Genomic DNA, 15,467 nt, shown 5'->3' on the forward strand with positions numbered 1-15,467 from the left:
ATTTTCAAAGGTTCCACTCTGCTGCCAGCCCTGCCAGTCCCATAGTAAATATTCCAAGATAATTAAATTTATATCTAGTAACATTTGATTAAATCACAGTTGGTACGTTTGTTCGGCAGGTATAAGATATGACCAAAGTTGTCAACTTAGTAGTTTTACCACTAAAATTAGTGGTTTTTTCTACTATTTTTCTACCTTTCGTGGGCAAATAATTTAATATTTTAATATCATTTCTGGCAATATTATTGCTCTCTAGTTGTTTTTAGTGGTTTTCTATCTCCTGTTTAGTGGGCCTTAGAGTTGAAAGTTGGCAACACTGGAAATGACCTTTGAAAATTCACTACGATATGACTGTGCTCGAGTCTTAGTAACTATTGGACTGAAGTTAAATGAGTTAAATAAATAATATTATTCATCTTATTGTAACTTGTTTATGGTAGTATTGAAGGTTAGGTATTGACTCAACAAAAAGAGAAATTATATTATTCAATATTGAGAAGTTTAAATATTTAAAAGTTTGAAAATATTTAATAGTTTGGAAATGAGTAAAATAGTTCCTGCTGTTCACCATGGTAAACAATATACTATTTGTCTAAAAGCAGTATTTTCAATATAATTTTATTACAGACAACATTTTATTAATTTTATATACAGACATTGTTTTCATTGACACCGTTGTTTGAGTTGCATTTATTTACCGTTATCTACACGTGATTCAAGGATCAAAATTTTTTGGTATTTTAATATCACTGATCATAATATACATACTCTTACAATTAGAGCTATTATTAGGACAGCTCATACCATATACGTAATTTAATACACACTTATTTATAACTTAAATGTTAAAGGCACTATAATTTTCTTTTCAGGCCTCGAAGCCAAACTTATTGAATGTCCATATGATAAATCTCATCCGATATTACCGGATAGGATGCAAGTACATTTAGTTCGTTGCCGAAGATCCCACCCTGACGAGATGAAGGTTCCATGTCCATTCAATTCAACTCATGTGGTGGGACAGTGTGAATTAGAGGTAATCTGCTTTACTCAATTTTCTATATCAAATTACTTATAATGTCCTTTTGAAAAATATATTTACTAGAAAATATCTATCTCCGTTGTATAAACAAACAAAAACTATAGAATGTATAATTTATTATTTTTTAATATCATTTGCAACTCTAATTCGTAAGACAAGAGTACAGGCCCATGCTAAAAATTTTCGAGTATGGAATAACGTTGAAAAGGATGCTCTTATATGTAAAAGTAAGTTTAAGGTCAGTATTGCGCGGTACAGGTGAGTACAGGTGAAAAACTGAATGTCACGTGTACAAATGGGAAGTTACGGTGAAGTATTTTTGTACGGCTTTCTTCCTTGTGCTAGAACCTTATATAAAAATGATGGAAAACCTAGTGCTGTTAAAATATTTTTGTTTCCGTAAATTTCCGAAGCACTACGGGTGATTTTTTTCTGTACGGCTTTTATGTAATTCGCTTTTAATACTTATGTTGAGTTAGTGTCCAGTAACGCCGTACATATTTACTATTGCGGAGATGAGATATCAAAGAGTTTAACTCCTTTCCCTAAATAGGTTGGGGTTGTTGATTTGAAGCAACAGAAAATAAAGTAATTTTAAAACTATTTTATGAATAAACAACAGTTTTTGACGCGCCGTACATTTTTAGTGGTACATAGGTGTCTTAGAGGGAAACTACTTTCGCTGAAAAAATAGTACTCATAGTAACCCAGTACTCGATCTAACCCAGTCCGATGTCAAAAAATTATTTTAATTCCAATAGCTCATATTCGCGTGTTTTTTTATACACGTTTCTGTGCTTAGTATTTTCTTCAATAGTTGCCTGAATATGTGCGGATATTCGACGCTTGATTAATGACGAATTGATCGGTAATTTGCGAATAATATTGGTTTTGCTGTATCTCGGTTACGAAAATTTAACATTGTGCTCAAAATAGATAGACTAGACTATAATGTAGAGAGCAATGGTTGTGATTTAAAAGTACTTGTTTTTAAATTTCAGTATCATATTGCAAATTGTCCAGATCAGAAAACATTAGTTAGCCAACTAATCGAATACGAATCTGAAGAAAGAATTTTCGAACCTATTCCTATCATAAATACTGATGTGGAATGTTCTGAAAATTGGGATGACGTAAGTATTTTTCAAATGTTTAAAAATTTTTCAAATGTGTTATACTCGCATTCTGTAACTATTTAATGATTACATTGGGTATCGTTGTCTGTAGAGGCCTAATGTAGACGGTAATGGTTGTGATAATTGATGTCATGACATCATAATAACCATTACTGTCTAAATTATTTCTCTACTGATAATTGTCAACCTTAAAGTTAAATTGTTACAGTTTACAGAAGGTGAGTACTGGGGAGTCAGCGTTTCCATCAATTCATAAAGTGTCGTTTTTTAAAGAGTTAAGAAATGTTGTTTTTGAGTAATCGCGATGACAGACGAACAGACAGACGACAGGCAGACAACCGGAAATAGAATAATTAGGTGATTTTGTGAACACCTATACCAAAATTTTGGGACAAACTTGGGACTAAACTTAATATACCTTCGTATATTTCATATACATGGTATAAAAATTCGTATCATAATATTCATAAATTAGTAATGTTCATTTATTATTTAGGTTAACGTGCCAACTTATGATCCCACTGAACATTTAGAAAACAACGTAATAATAAGAAATATGCAAGTACGTCCTCCAAGTGAACGTAAGGCGTTTCGCGCACAAGAATATAGGCGTATTGAAGCTTTAAAGGATAGAAACAGAGATAATGCTGGTAGAAAAGATAATGTTTCTTCGATGAATGAATCTAAGGTTAAATTAATATTTTTATCAATATAATTAATATTTTATGTTTATAAGTTTTCAATGTCACATAATTTATTTTTAGGTGGCAACGTTTCGTCGTCCGAACACTGTTTCTGTAACAAAAAAAGCTACAACAGCTGCTAATAATGCTTGGGTAATTTTTTTTTTCATTTCCTTTAATTTTATTAATAGTTTTGATGTTTAGAAAAAGGTGCATACAATTCGCTTTTAACACAAAGGAAAGCTGGCTTGAAACCAAAGACAAAACTGAGCAATACCTATACAAAATTGACCGCTCTGTAGAAAGAGACAAAGCGACTGTGCGCTAATACCTGCCTCTTTTCTATGGATCTGTAGAAATACTCTAGAAACTATTTACTTTATAGCTGAATAGGGAACATTCAGTCAATTCTCTATGTCTATACTTTAAACCAAATTATGTGAAGAAAATATCACTCTTTGGCCTGTCCGACTGGCATAGCCTATTTTTTTCCGAATTTCCTTAACGAAAAAAAGTTAAAATTTGGTACTTGTATAGAGTTTGATGATCCAATCACGGTCTTATAGTATAAAAAATCGAGTTCTGATTTGGGGGTTAAGTTAGGTAGTTAAAAATTTAAATGATTTTTTCCTAAGTTTCTTAATTTTGAAGGTTCCAATTAGGCTTTTTTGGTATGTATAGACAGAAACCCGTAGAATTCTGTTAGTAAGCAAACGTGTTAAAAATGTTAATAAGCAACAAATTTTGTCAAATGTTGCACAAATTAAAGCTTGCCATAATTAATAATAAATTTTATTTTTGTAGAACGAGGACCATATGAGTCAAACCAGTACCGTGCAGACAGCAATAAGGTATGTAGCTAAGAATTTGTATTTATATTTTCATATTCATAATAGAAGTGCAGTCTGGCATGTAAAGGGTGTCATTGACTACAATTTTAAGTTTTTTCTTTTATCCGGGTGTAGTAACTGAGAATAAAAAAAATGTAAATTAATGTATCATAGAGGGTGCTCATATATCCACACTACGTAGTACACTTTACAAAAACAATGCTAATTTTTTGTACACCATACACTCCTGTAAAAATGTTCACATCCGTAGGGTACAAGAAATTTATTTAATCTTAATAAATATTGAAACATTTTAAAATAAAATCCCCGGAGTCTCTCAGATGTTGCATGTTACTACGAAAACTAAATTTTTATGGATAAATTACTGATTAATTTAGCTAGCCTCTTTGTGATCAATTTATGAAAATTATACATTATTAGTTTATTCTTAACATTTTTTCGGTTATAGTTAGTTACCAAATATATATAATCTTTAGTATTTAATTTTTAGTATATTTTTTATAGTATTTAATTTTTAGCACTGGATATGACTCTTCCGATGTTGAAGTAACAAGCCAATTTGGTAATATGACTTTAAAGAACACCAATGATGGATTTATTACTGTCCGTTCGCGTAAAAAGTCAAATATGGCAGCACGCGGACGTGGTAAAAGGAATCCATTGAATTGCAGTTGAATGGAATAAAAAATATTGTTATGGTCCATGTAATAAACATATGTTAACGTAATTTTGAAGTTTCCGTCAGATTGTAAACTGATTACAAAAAACTACCCCAACTAGCGCTAACTCAACACATATTAACAAAAACAACTCATTGCGTTATGTTTAGTTGGTCTGGGTTGAGTTAGCACGAGTTGTGGTGGTTTTTGACCCTTTTTTTGTAAAGTTAAATTTACAATTTTACTAGTCAATTTACAATCTGGTAGAAATTTCAATATTACGATGAAATATATATCCAATGCATATTTAGTAACTTTCTGTTACAGTGACTGCTAAGCCTTGAAATAGGTGTGATAATAACGCAAATCTGATGCGATGTTAAAATATTTATCAAAAATGATTCACAGAATTAAGATTTGTAACCTTTAATAACTTAGCCGTGACGCGCAGTGTCGTAAATAATATAATATGAGCAAAATTTCCGAACTCATCAATTCACACAGTATAGAGACAATTTATATGTAGAAGGCGATATAAAATATACAGGCAGTGTATCTACACCTATGAAATTTGTTACACTCATTCTTTAGAAATTCGTAATTATTCTTACCCTTGACACTGTTGGCAATTGCTTTTATAGCTATTAAATTTTTTAATTGTGGTTACAAAAAAGGTTTTGTAAAATTTAGTCAAAGATAAATTTACAGATAATTATTCTCGTTGCGTTTATACACCATGGACTGACTATTCGCTGAAATACAAAACTTACCCTAAACAAAAACCTATAACTTTGGTTTTTATTAAAAAAAGAAAAATTTTTTTGTTTTAAAAATTTGACTTAGTGTATGCAATTTATAATTCTAGCCCGTCATTAAAAAGCTATCAGAGAAATTACCTTTTAATTTTAAATCCATACACGCTAAAATGATTTATTTTAATTAATTACTTATTTTTTGGTCCAAAATAAATATTACAAAATTTGTTAAACTAATAGAAAAATTACTTTTATAGATGTTACATGCTTATACCTCCTAAATCTAAAATTTTGCAGGATGATACTCTTGACCTTAATGTGAAAGTTTTTAGGGTTCCGTACCCGGAAGGTAACCAACGGAACTCTATTACAAAGTTAAGAATTGTTAATTATTATCACCAGTATTTTCCTTTTTAGATAAACTATGTACATTAAACTAATTTCGCGTTAATAGTTATTTTGTAAGCACGTGTATAATTTTATATGCCACTTGTACTATTCTTCAATTCTCCAAGAAATTATATTTGAGTAGAAAACGCAATATATGCGCTTATATAACAATACCATTTAAGTAACATTTGATAAATTTTCTTTAGGAAAGACTAAAAAGTGTATATTTCTTTCCAAATTCTTTAGAAATAATAAATCCATTAACGGGTATTTATTAGCTTTAGCTACGATGTATTCGTTAAAATAAGTGCAATTTTTTGAAGAATTTAAAATGAAACACTTTTTTCACTTTCCTGAAAACCTGTTCAAATGTTACTTGCGCGGTATTGTTATATAAGTGACGGTATCCACAATTAATACAGAATACAGAGTATTCTTTGGTATCTGTAAAATCGATGTATTTCTATTAGCTAGCATGTTTTGTACCGTTCTTATAGACCATAAATTCTTAAATGAAATGTTTAGAAATAATATATAAAGGCAAACGATAAACTTAAACTTTAAGTTAGTGAAACTTTTCTAAGTGATATGTATATATTTCAAAATATTTTTAATTCAAATTTATAAAAGTTATCAAATAAAATTTAAATGTAAGATGAGCAACTTTGATTTATACATCGATGTTTTTTGCCGAATTGAAATATGCAGTATGGGACAAAGTCCTGCAAACCATTACAAATTCTTTATTCATGTAATGATTCTAAGCAAAATTTCTTATATTGGTCAACATCCCAAATACCATTGTACAGTCGGTTATCTAATTGTAAATGATCAAGATTATACTATATAAATGTTTATGAGACGTTTGGCATTTATTATTTATATATTAATGAGCGTGTGTAGCACGTTTGTCTTTTTTAGATTTAGCTCACCTATACATTATCTTTATCTTTTTTACTATAGAATTATAATAGGTGCTAAATTCACAGGAAGAGCGACTATAATCTTTTTAAACTGAACAATACCAATGCCATAATAAACTGAACTTGATTCTTGAGTTACTTGAAAAATTTAAGTTGCTCATCTAAATTTTAAATGATATTGAATATTAAAATTTTATAATTTTTTACTTGTATAAAAATAATAAAAGTACGTGCACACTATAACCAAAGGTTTTTCTAGCCATTGTGTACAAATATCTTAAGAATAAAATAAAAATATTTTCTTATAAAATCATTTTTTTGTCGAACCTGTTAATATTTTCAAACTACTGAATGGCCCTCGAATAATTTTTGAAGAAAGCGTTTTATTTGTGCCCATGCCAAAACTCAATTCAAATGAAAAGTCGTTGAAAATTTGAAACTGGTGTCGTAACTACTTATAGTTCAGTAATGGCTTGTTCTAAAAATGTTTCTACATTTTATGGACATGGCAGTTTTTTCTTTATTTACTTTATCAGAAAATTTGATTCATGAAGTCATAGTGAAAGTGATATTTCGTTACCATAGTCTGAAAAAAAAAAATCATGCACGGTGCGGATAGATATTTTCACTGTAAAGAAGGATTTGGTTTTTTTGACAGACTTATAAAAACAACACTAGCAAAAAAATGCAAAATATTTTTTGTCTGACAAAAATTTTGTGATATTTTGCATTTAATGCAAAAAAACCACAGCTTTCTATCATGTATTGAAGAAGAGAGAGTATTTTTGTGATTGTTCTCACCATTTTCGGAGAGTTGTTTGTTAAAAAGTATTTTGATTTCTGCCTTCATATCAAACTTAAATATTGTCGAATAAAATAAACGCGCATCCTTCTAGGGCTATTACAGAAAGAAAGGAGGATACTTCAGGGATTGTTTTTCCTATTTTCAGGATTTCATCATTATTGAATAGTGCTGTATTTTGTAATTTCTCAGTATAGAAAGTTATTGTAATGGGTTCGATTTTCGAAATCAAAATTTTCAACATATCTTTACTTTTCATGGTCAGGACAAGGCATTAACACCAATTTGAAGAACTATGTGTGCGTGTACGTATGCATATACGTTCATGGTCATTTTTTCCGTAATCGATATCGTGCGAAAAAAAATGATATCGACTTCGTTATGGTGTCGATCGAAGCGTATTAACGACAATATGGTCCAAAAAGCATTTTATAATATTCGGTCGAGCCGAGCGAATTTTGAATTATTTTTTATAATTATTTATTATGCTGGGAAGTTATTCGTGTGGACCTCAAGGATCACACCAGACCTTACCCATGGCTTGTAGTTTTTCCTTCTACAAATAAAAAGGTATACTTTTGTATAAATTCAAATTATACTGAATTATTTTACCAGTTATCATGAGATTGGTATACAATCTAATAAATCAATGTCACCACCGCCAATGTGGTTTAGATTTAATTGAGAAAAAAAATTTTGAAGTCATCAGGTTTAAAATAAATTTTTATTTTTAATCATAGTAAAAAAAGAAGAATAAATTACAATATCTACAAAATTACAAATAACTTTTGTGAATTCATTATATATAGGTATGGATTTTCTAAATTCGTTCATTATTTATGTATTCGGTAGGTTAGCATGTTTGACAAATACGAATTGAAAGCTTTTATTTTTAAAATAAAAATCCATAATTTCGATACTTTTCTAAAATGAACGTATTTTGGTGTAAAAATTAGATAAAAAATAGGTTACATATCTAGGTATAAAACCTAATTTTTACATCTATTTATCAGTCGATATTAATTATTTTAGCCATTATATTTAATTTAATTAAATCATTATTCTTGGTTCATGGTGATACAAGTGCCAAAATACAATATTGTAAATAAAATAACTTTTGTAGTTGAGCTTAATTGAGGCATTTGTCCAACTCGAGTTAAACTGGTAGTTCGACCTTTTTTCTTTCTTTGAATAATTTGTGGAGTTGTGATATTTTGACATCTATAAAAAAATTAAAAACAACTGATTTTTATTTTAACCAAAATGTAAAGATTCTATATAAAATAGGAATATTAAAAAATAATCACACATTTAGTTTTTAACAACTTTTTCAACTTGTGGCGAAGATTTGGCATCCATTTGTTTTTGAGCTAAATACCTAGCAAATTCGAAGGCAGGAACATTTGAATTTTCTTGTGAGGAGTCTGATTGTTTGTTTGTTTCAGGTAACAATTCTGGTTCAATATTTTCGGCATTTGGCCCAGATTTACGTAATTTATTATTTTGTGTTGCTAATTGTCTTAATAATATTGGAGCTCCAAACACTTGTCGTGATTGATAATTTAATTTAAATGGAATTGTAGTGTCTTCCAATTGTGATTGTTCTTTTTGAGTTTTCTTGCTATCTTTGAGATTTTCGTTTTTTGTTTCTTGATAATGTGATTCAACTTGTTGTAAATTTTGTTTACTTTCAAGTTGTGGTTGTAAAAATTCATTGCTTTGTTTGAATTCATTTTGTAAAATTAAGAAAGGTTCTTGTTGTTGTTGCTGCAAAAGTGCACGATTTGATCCCATTTCATTTGGATTAAAAGTTTCAACGTCTTTTGAGTTTTGCCGTGAATCAAATTCTAACGGATTTCCAGGTGCGAAGAATTGTGGTGGAAATTGAAATGGTTGTGATGAGTACATGTAGAGTGGTTGCCCGTTTAATACAAAAAATCTTTGCCCGGGTTGTACAGCTGGAACTTGTGTGAGAAATCTATTTTCTGGTAAATTTGAATTTTTATCAGCTGCCGCTAAGACATCTTGTTCACCAGCAGTATTTGGTTTATCTGGATTTTCTAATTTTGCCGAATTTTCTTGATTTTCTCTATTTTCATCTTTTTGTAGTTTTTCAGGTTTCTGGTTGTTATTTATAGTTTCTGAAATTTAAAAGAATTGAACATTAATTCTTGGCCCTCGTAAAACGTCCAATTGTTTTCGTATTGAAATAAATCGGAAATCCAATGAATTGTATCAGAAATTCAGTTTCCGATTTTATCCTTTTCAAACCTTTTCATTATTTTGAATAGAAGACATAAAATTTTAATATCCTATTTATGAATGGGTTGGAATAATTATGGAGGCAAAGGTATTCAACACGACTAAATTTCCGATTGATTGGAAAAGGAATTCATCGTAATTTATTTTCTAATGTAAATAGTTTTACCTGGTATCAGTTCTGCGTCTTCTGGAGTAGGTCTAGCAGCCGGACTACCAGGTTGAGTTGCAGATCCTCCGCCATTTCCAAATACATTAAAATTGAATGGAACTAATGGTGCCCCACCTGGGAAGAATTGTCCATTTGATTGTGGAAATAATATTGGATTTTGAGGTTGTGGGCGCACGTTTGATATTAGTACTGTATCTGGATCTGGTTGAAATCCATTTCCATTACCAGGAGGTCTTGGTATAAATACTGCATTTGGATTTAATGTCGGTCGAACATTTACACTTGGTACTATTTCATTGTAATTAGGTGTTTGAGCCCCCGATGGAATTGGAATATTATTTGGATAAATATAAAATCTTAAAAACAAAAATAAATCTTTTAAACGTGATAATCCAGAAAGTATTGGTTTATTCAGCTATTCACTCTGGATATCGAATGTACAGGGTGCCACAAATTGAAATAGTTCGACAGGAATGCCAATGGTCGTTTAGAAACGTAGATCATTTAGAACAGATAATAAGGGAAACAGTTCAAGAAATCACTCGCGAGATATGTAGGAGTGTATTTAAACTATTTTTTAAAAGATCAATTACATGTATGGAACGCGAAGGTGGTTACGTTGAGGCAAAACGAACTAAATGTTGTTCCATACATGTAATTGTTGAATTCTTTAAATACACTCCTACATATCTCGGGAGTGATTTCTTGAACCGTTTCCCTTATTATCTGTTCTAAATGACCTGCATTTCTAAACGACCATTTACAATCCTGACGAACTTTTTCAATTAGTGAAATCCTGTACATATTCGATGTCAAGAGTGAATAGCTGAATGGTAATATTTTCGAAAGCAGAGATTTTTATAAATAGTAATTTTTTTCGTAAACCTTATAAAAAAAATAGGTTTTCCATATGTAGCTAACTTAACTTAGGCATGTGTAGCCTAAATATTCACGCTGGGAGAAAAGTCAAAGTGGTGTACCTACTTCTTTTTTGTGCATAATTTTATGATATTATTTTTTTACAAAGGCTGAAATTGTGAAAAGGGTAATGGTCTAGTTTCCCTGTGAAATGTGAAAGCCTATAAACGTGTGCATTTTGAGTAGCTTTTAGGAATACCACACCCTTATAAAAATGGGGGATGTCATATAATATTGAAGCCTATCACATTATTCGTCGAATCCTAAAGTACAGTTTAATAGAAAGATTTGCATCTAATTTTATGATAAATATACGTCTAGAAATTCATGTATATTCGTCTCCAAAGATTTTCGCAAGTGAGACGCTCTTTATCATGGAACCTGAAAGTGATGGATTCCGCTTTTTATGACATTCCTTCAAGAAAGAGATAATCGAATAATAAATGCAAAAATCATCTACAAGATACCTTAGAAATTGTAATTTTAAGAATTCGAAAAAAAAATTAAAAATAATTTTTTCACTTGTTTGAAGATCTCTTCCTGTTAGAACGACAAAAAAGAATGTCCAATAATTTTAAGCTTGCAATTAAAAATTTTCAAAGCCCCGTGAAAGAGATTGCCTCACTCTTAAGAATTATCTTAGAGAAAAATATTGGTCGAAGCACAATTAAGCTACACCAGAACTTATAAAAGGGTATTTATCAACGGCATTGATTGTATGCTTACCAGCACCGTGACTATAGCGAGAAAATAAGATTAGAAACGGATAATGTTATAAAATAATATTGCATATATGGTACTAAAATATAGTAGGTACTATATTATAAAAAAAACTTGAACATTTCTAGAAAATGTAATTTGTCTACAACTCATAATAAATATGATTATAATTGATTAATACGAACAAAATATTTATTAAAATAAATATACTTAAGTAATTTTTTTACTTTAAATTATAGATTTTGATAATCGTTTTTCAAGTTATCAAATAATTTACTATTTGCATTATGTAACTATTTGAAATAATAATAACTTTATATAATTATGAAGTATATCGGAAGTACTGGTTGAATAAATTTTGTTTGAAAATAAATATTAATATTTAAAAAAAATTTCAAAATATTTAAACATGATCCCATAATGAAGCGTTAATTGTATAATTCTTTTTAACTCCTATTTGAAGGATCGATAAAAGTAAGTTTGGCAACTATAGAAACGTACCATATTAAAACTCGTTAGCAGAAAATTCACCTTTCCCCCTCATTATATATTTTTCTGATTATAAAATTTTATTTATTTTTCTGATTAAGCTTTTTATGGAAAGAAATGAGATTTGCGTAATACAAAGTTTTAACAGTGATGTTTACGAAAAATTGTTTCAAACTTATGTTCTATGTTTAACGGTTTACAAGATGGGCCCTAGGGACCCAAAACCCAATTGACCTATGTTGCTCATTTACGTCAATTTTCACGTCCTGAGATCTAAAAAAATTATAAAAATTTCAGCTTGATATATCTTTTTGTTTTTGTTTTTGAGTTATCGTGATCACAGACGGACAAGTGGGAATCGATTAATTAGGTGATTTTATGAACATCAATACCAAAAATTTGTTCGTAGCATCAGTATTTTTAAGCGTTACAAACTTGGGACTAAACTTTGTATACCTTGATATATTTCATATATACATGGTATAAAAAGGGGAAAAGGAACATGAAAGTTAACACTCCCAAAAAGCACATTCTTAGCATAACTTCTATTATCTCTCTTTACCAACATCGATTCACCTAGTTTATAATTCTACATATACCTACATATAATTTCTGTGCATTTAAACTAAAGTAGGTCGCTGGAAATGCCCAAAAGTAGCGAGAGAAAAATGACTAAAAAAAAAAAATCGGGAAAAATATAAATAAATATATTCAAATTTGCTTTTATCTTTTACGATTTAAAAACATATTTTAGTGCGTCCGTTCTAGATTTCGTATGATACATTGACGAAATTTCACGCATGTGTATTTTTTACTTGAGCTCAAAGTGACTTTTTAATTTTTATGTGTCAACATACTGTTACATTTTCTGCTCGTTGTCTTTTTTGTTTTCAATTATTGTGACCGACAGCCAAACAAACAGTAGGCGAATTAGGTGATTGTCAGAACACTTGTCCCAAGTATACTGGGTGTTCCAGACCACCCGTCCAGGCTGATTATTTTTGAAAGTTTCAAAAAAAAAATGAAAACGAAAAAACACGTATCAAATATTTTTTGAAACTCTATCACACCCTACTAAATACACTTCTTACCTTCAACCCCTTGTTAGGGGTAGGGGGTGCAACTTAAAAAAGTCAAATGGAAACCCCCATTTTTTTTGCAGATTCAGATTTGAAAAATTTTCGAACAAAATGTTTCTATTTTTTTTTTGACAAATCTGAATCTGCAAAAAAAATTGGGGGTTTCCATTTGACTTTTTTAAGTTGCACCCCCTACCCCTAACAAGGGGTTGAAGGTAAGAGGTGTATTTAGTAGGGTGTGATAGAGTTTCAAAAAATATTTGATACGTGTTTTTTCGTTTTCATTTTTTTTTAAACTTTCAAAAATAATCAGCCTGGACGGGTGGTCTGGAACACCCTGTATATGAAATATATCATTTTTTACCGTTTTAAGTGTGTGTTTATTTTAACTTAGAGAGTATATGATATATATCCAGTGATACTAAGTGTAGTCCCAAATTTGTAACCTGAGTGTCTAAGAGTCCATTTCAACTTAACCGCACGTCTACGATGGAAAGTGAGGTTGAGTTCGTAAATGAGCAACATAGGTCTTGGGTCCGTAAGACCTATCTTGTAAACCGTTAGAGGTAGAACAAAAGTTTAAGTGTAAAAAATGTTCCTCATAAAAAATAAACAAATTTTGTTTGAATTTTATTTTTCGTAAACACCACTGTTTACTCCTGAGGGTGCAAATTAGGTTCGATTACATATATGTATGTGTTTGTTTATTTATGGGATCTATCTACTATGCCCACTGTCGAAGTGAGAAGGAAGATACTCTTTTTACTTTGTGTGTAAGAGTGGCTACCTTTCTTTACTTACATGACGTTAAAAAAACAATCGATTGCGTAATCAATACTGTCTAAGCATAATATTTCAACAATTAACTCAGTCAATTGTTTCTTTTCACTTTTTCTGTTTTTATTTTCTATCATTATATATTATCGTTACAAAATTTAGAGTAAATTTTACATACATTCATGTGCATTACATATAGTTTGTAAATATCATGAGTCACGACGAATCTCTAAATAATATAATCTAATAGTGAAAATGAAAAACAAATTTCTTGGAAATTTTTCGATCCCATATACTTTTATTAACGAGATAGGGCTTCGTTAATTATTAATTAAAATTTGGGAAATTTCTCGATTTAGGTATCAGTGTCGTCGAGACTGGTAATAGTTTGGTCAAATCAGCAATCATTTTTAAATACAACTAATTTTATAATAAATTAAAATAACAATATTATATGTCATTGATCAAATTTAATGTATTAACAATAATTAAAAATCATAAAAACATTTTTAAAAACTCAGTTGACTAAAATTTAACTGTCAAATTTAATGATTAGCTGTTTAATTTGCTAAAAATTTTGAATTTTTTTCTAATCATTTTAGTTTATAAAATTAATGTTTTACATCTGAATACATATTAATTTATTATATAAGGTTGAGCCGATAGTACACTGCATTTTTGCAGTACACCCTAATTTTTTTTTTTTAATACCAAAAATAATTAATAATTGTTTTTAGACTCGTTGTCGTTTTTACATTTTAACCTATAGAGGGTGGAGCAACATTCTCGAAAATGTATGCGTTCATTTAATATTTGCTATTCACAATATGTTAAAATTCCAATTTTTAAGGATTAATGATACAAAAACCCTTCGCCAGATTTAAAAAAAAAATTTAATCGCGTGATTTAGTAATTCATACCATATCAAAAACAGATTTTTAGCTATACATTGGCTTGTTATTGCAAATTTTTTTGTAAATATTTAAGGAACTTGTAAAAATGTTCCACTAACGCAGAACACTTAACGACTGAAGTAATTTCGTTTGTAAGCCAATCTATCTTTTCACTTGCCACTTAAATTTAACGAGTTAAATAGCTATTGCCAAAGGTTTATTTTTTAACTTAATCTATAAGGTTTTAAAAAAATCGTTTACCTGTCAGCAAATGGAGTTCTTTGTTGTATATCAATACGATCAGCACCATTTGTTTGTGGGATTATAGGTTGTAAGCCAATACCTGCTGGTTGTCCAGGATAAAATAAAACTTGTCGAGAAGGTATCGGTAACGATGTACATTTAATATAATTAATTAACAACAATGAACAAATTAAATATAACACTGCCATTATTATTTTTTATTCTACAAAAAAAAACCAAAACGTTCCAAAAACAATGTAAAAAATTACTAATTTAAATAACAGAAACAAACCATTAAATTTTCACTTAATAAAAACAGTAATTTTTTTTTCTGTACGATGTGAAATACTTCGAGATCACTAGGATAATGCCCTACAGTTATGAGGAGTGGTGGCTTTTATATCCTCAATGTTGAGTATTGTTTATTACAGAAGTCAATATATTATTTCACATATATGATATATTGTTCTTCAGGATTGCAACGAGATTTTTGTTTTTATTAGTGGGGGTGGGGTTTGATGTGTGATGATGAAAATTCAATCTCTTCTACTGAATAACAAATAATTTTAATATAAAAATTGCATTGCACATGGCACAGAATGGTTCTAATAAATACAGCCATAAACAAAAATTTATAGTTAAAATAGGTTATTATTAAGTTTTTTTGTGTTTTGAT

At 29.6% G+C, this 15,467-nt stretch overlaps 2 protein-coding genes across 3 annotated transcripts; one reads left to right on the forward strand and one right to left on the reverse strand.

Moving 5' to 3' along the window:
* Positions 1-350: 350 nt before the first annotated feature.
* LOC123305563 lies at positions 351-6,691 on the forward strand. Of its 2 annotated transcripts, none has more exons than XM_044887317.1 (7): positions 351-572; positions 873-1,036; positions 2,044-2,175; positions 2,675-2,866; positions 2,943-3,014; positions 3,666-3,712; positions 4,231-6,691. In XM_044887317.1, exons 1-7 carry the CDS (start codon positions 542-544, stop codon positions 4,385-4,387), a joined length of 795 nt encoding a protein of 264 aa, XP_044743252.1. In that variant the 5' UTR covers positions 351-541; the 3' UTR covers positions 4,388-6,691. The 2 variants fall into 2 exon arrangements, with proteins under 2 accessions (XP_044743252.1, XP_044743253.1); XM_044887318.1 differs by lacking the exon at positions 351-572 and adding an exon at positions 719-811.
* A 1,351-nt stretch (positions 6,692-8,042) lies between these two features.
* LOC123301795 lies at positions 8,043-15,097 on the reverse strand. The gene is made up of 5 exons (XM_044884697.1): positions 15,084-15,097; positions 14,810-15,014; positions 9,670-10,028; positions 8,549-9,382; positions 8,043-8,462 (listed from the first exon to the last, which is right to left on the reverse strand). The coding sequence occupies exons 2-4, from the start codon at positions 14,998-15,000 to the stop codon at positions 8,553-8,555; spliced, it is 1,380 nt and encodes a 459-aa protein (XP_044740632.1). The 5' UTR covers positions 15,001-15,014; positions 15,084-15,097; the 3' UTR covers positions 8,043-8,462; positions 8,549-8,552.
* Positions 15,098-15,467: the final 370 nt, after the last annotated feature.

This window comes from Chrysoperla carnea, chromosome 1 (assembly GCF_905475395.1).
Source record: "Chrysoperla carnea chromosome 1, inChrCarn1.1, whole genome shotgun sequence".
NCBI classification, from domain to species: domain Eukaryota; kingdom Metazoa; phylum Arthropoda; class Insecta; order Neuroptera; family Chrysopidae; genus Chrysoperla; species Chrysoperla carnea.

Coding starts and splice junctions, on each gene's coding strand:
- LOC123305563 (XM_044887317.1), top strand. CDS start 542: ATGAGTAAAATAGTTCCTGCTGTTCACCATG. Junction 573..872: donor AGTTCCTGCTGTTCACCATG/GTAAACAATATA, acceptor TTTTCTTTTCAG/GCCTCGAAGCCAAACTTATT. Junction 1,037..2,043: donor TGGGACAGTGTGAATTAGAG/GTAATCTGCTTT, acceptor TTTAAATTTCAG/TATCATATTGCAAATTGTCC.
- LOC123301795 (XM_044884697.1), bottom strand. CDS start 15,000: ATGGCAGTGTTATATTTAATTTGTTCATTGTTGTTAATTAATTATATT. Junction 10,029..14,809: donor AGAACTCCATTTGCTGACAG/GTAAACGATTTT, acceptor TTTGTTTTTAAG/ATTTTATATTTATCCAAATA. Junction 9,383..9,669: donor AGACGCAGAACTGATACCAG/GTAAAACTATTT, acceptor TTTAAATTTCAG/AAACTATAAATAACAACCAG.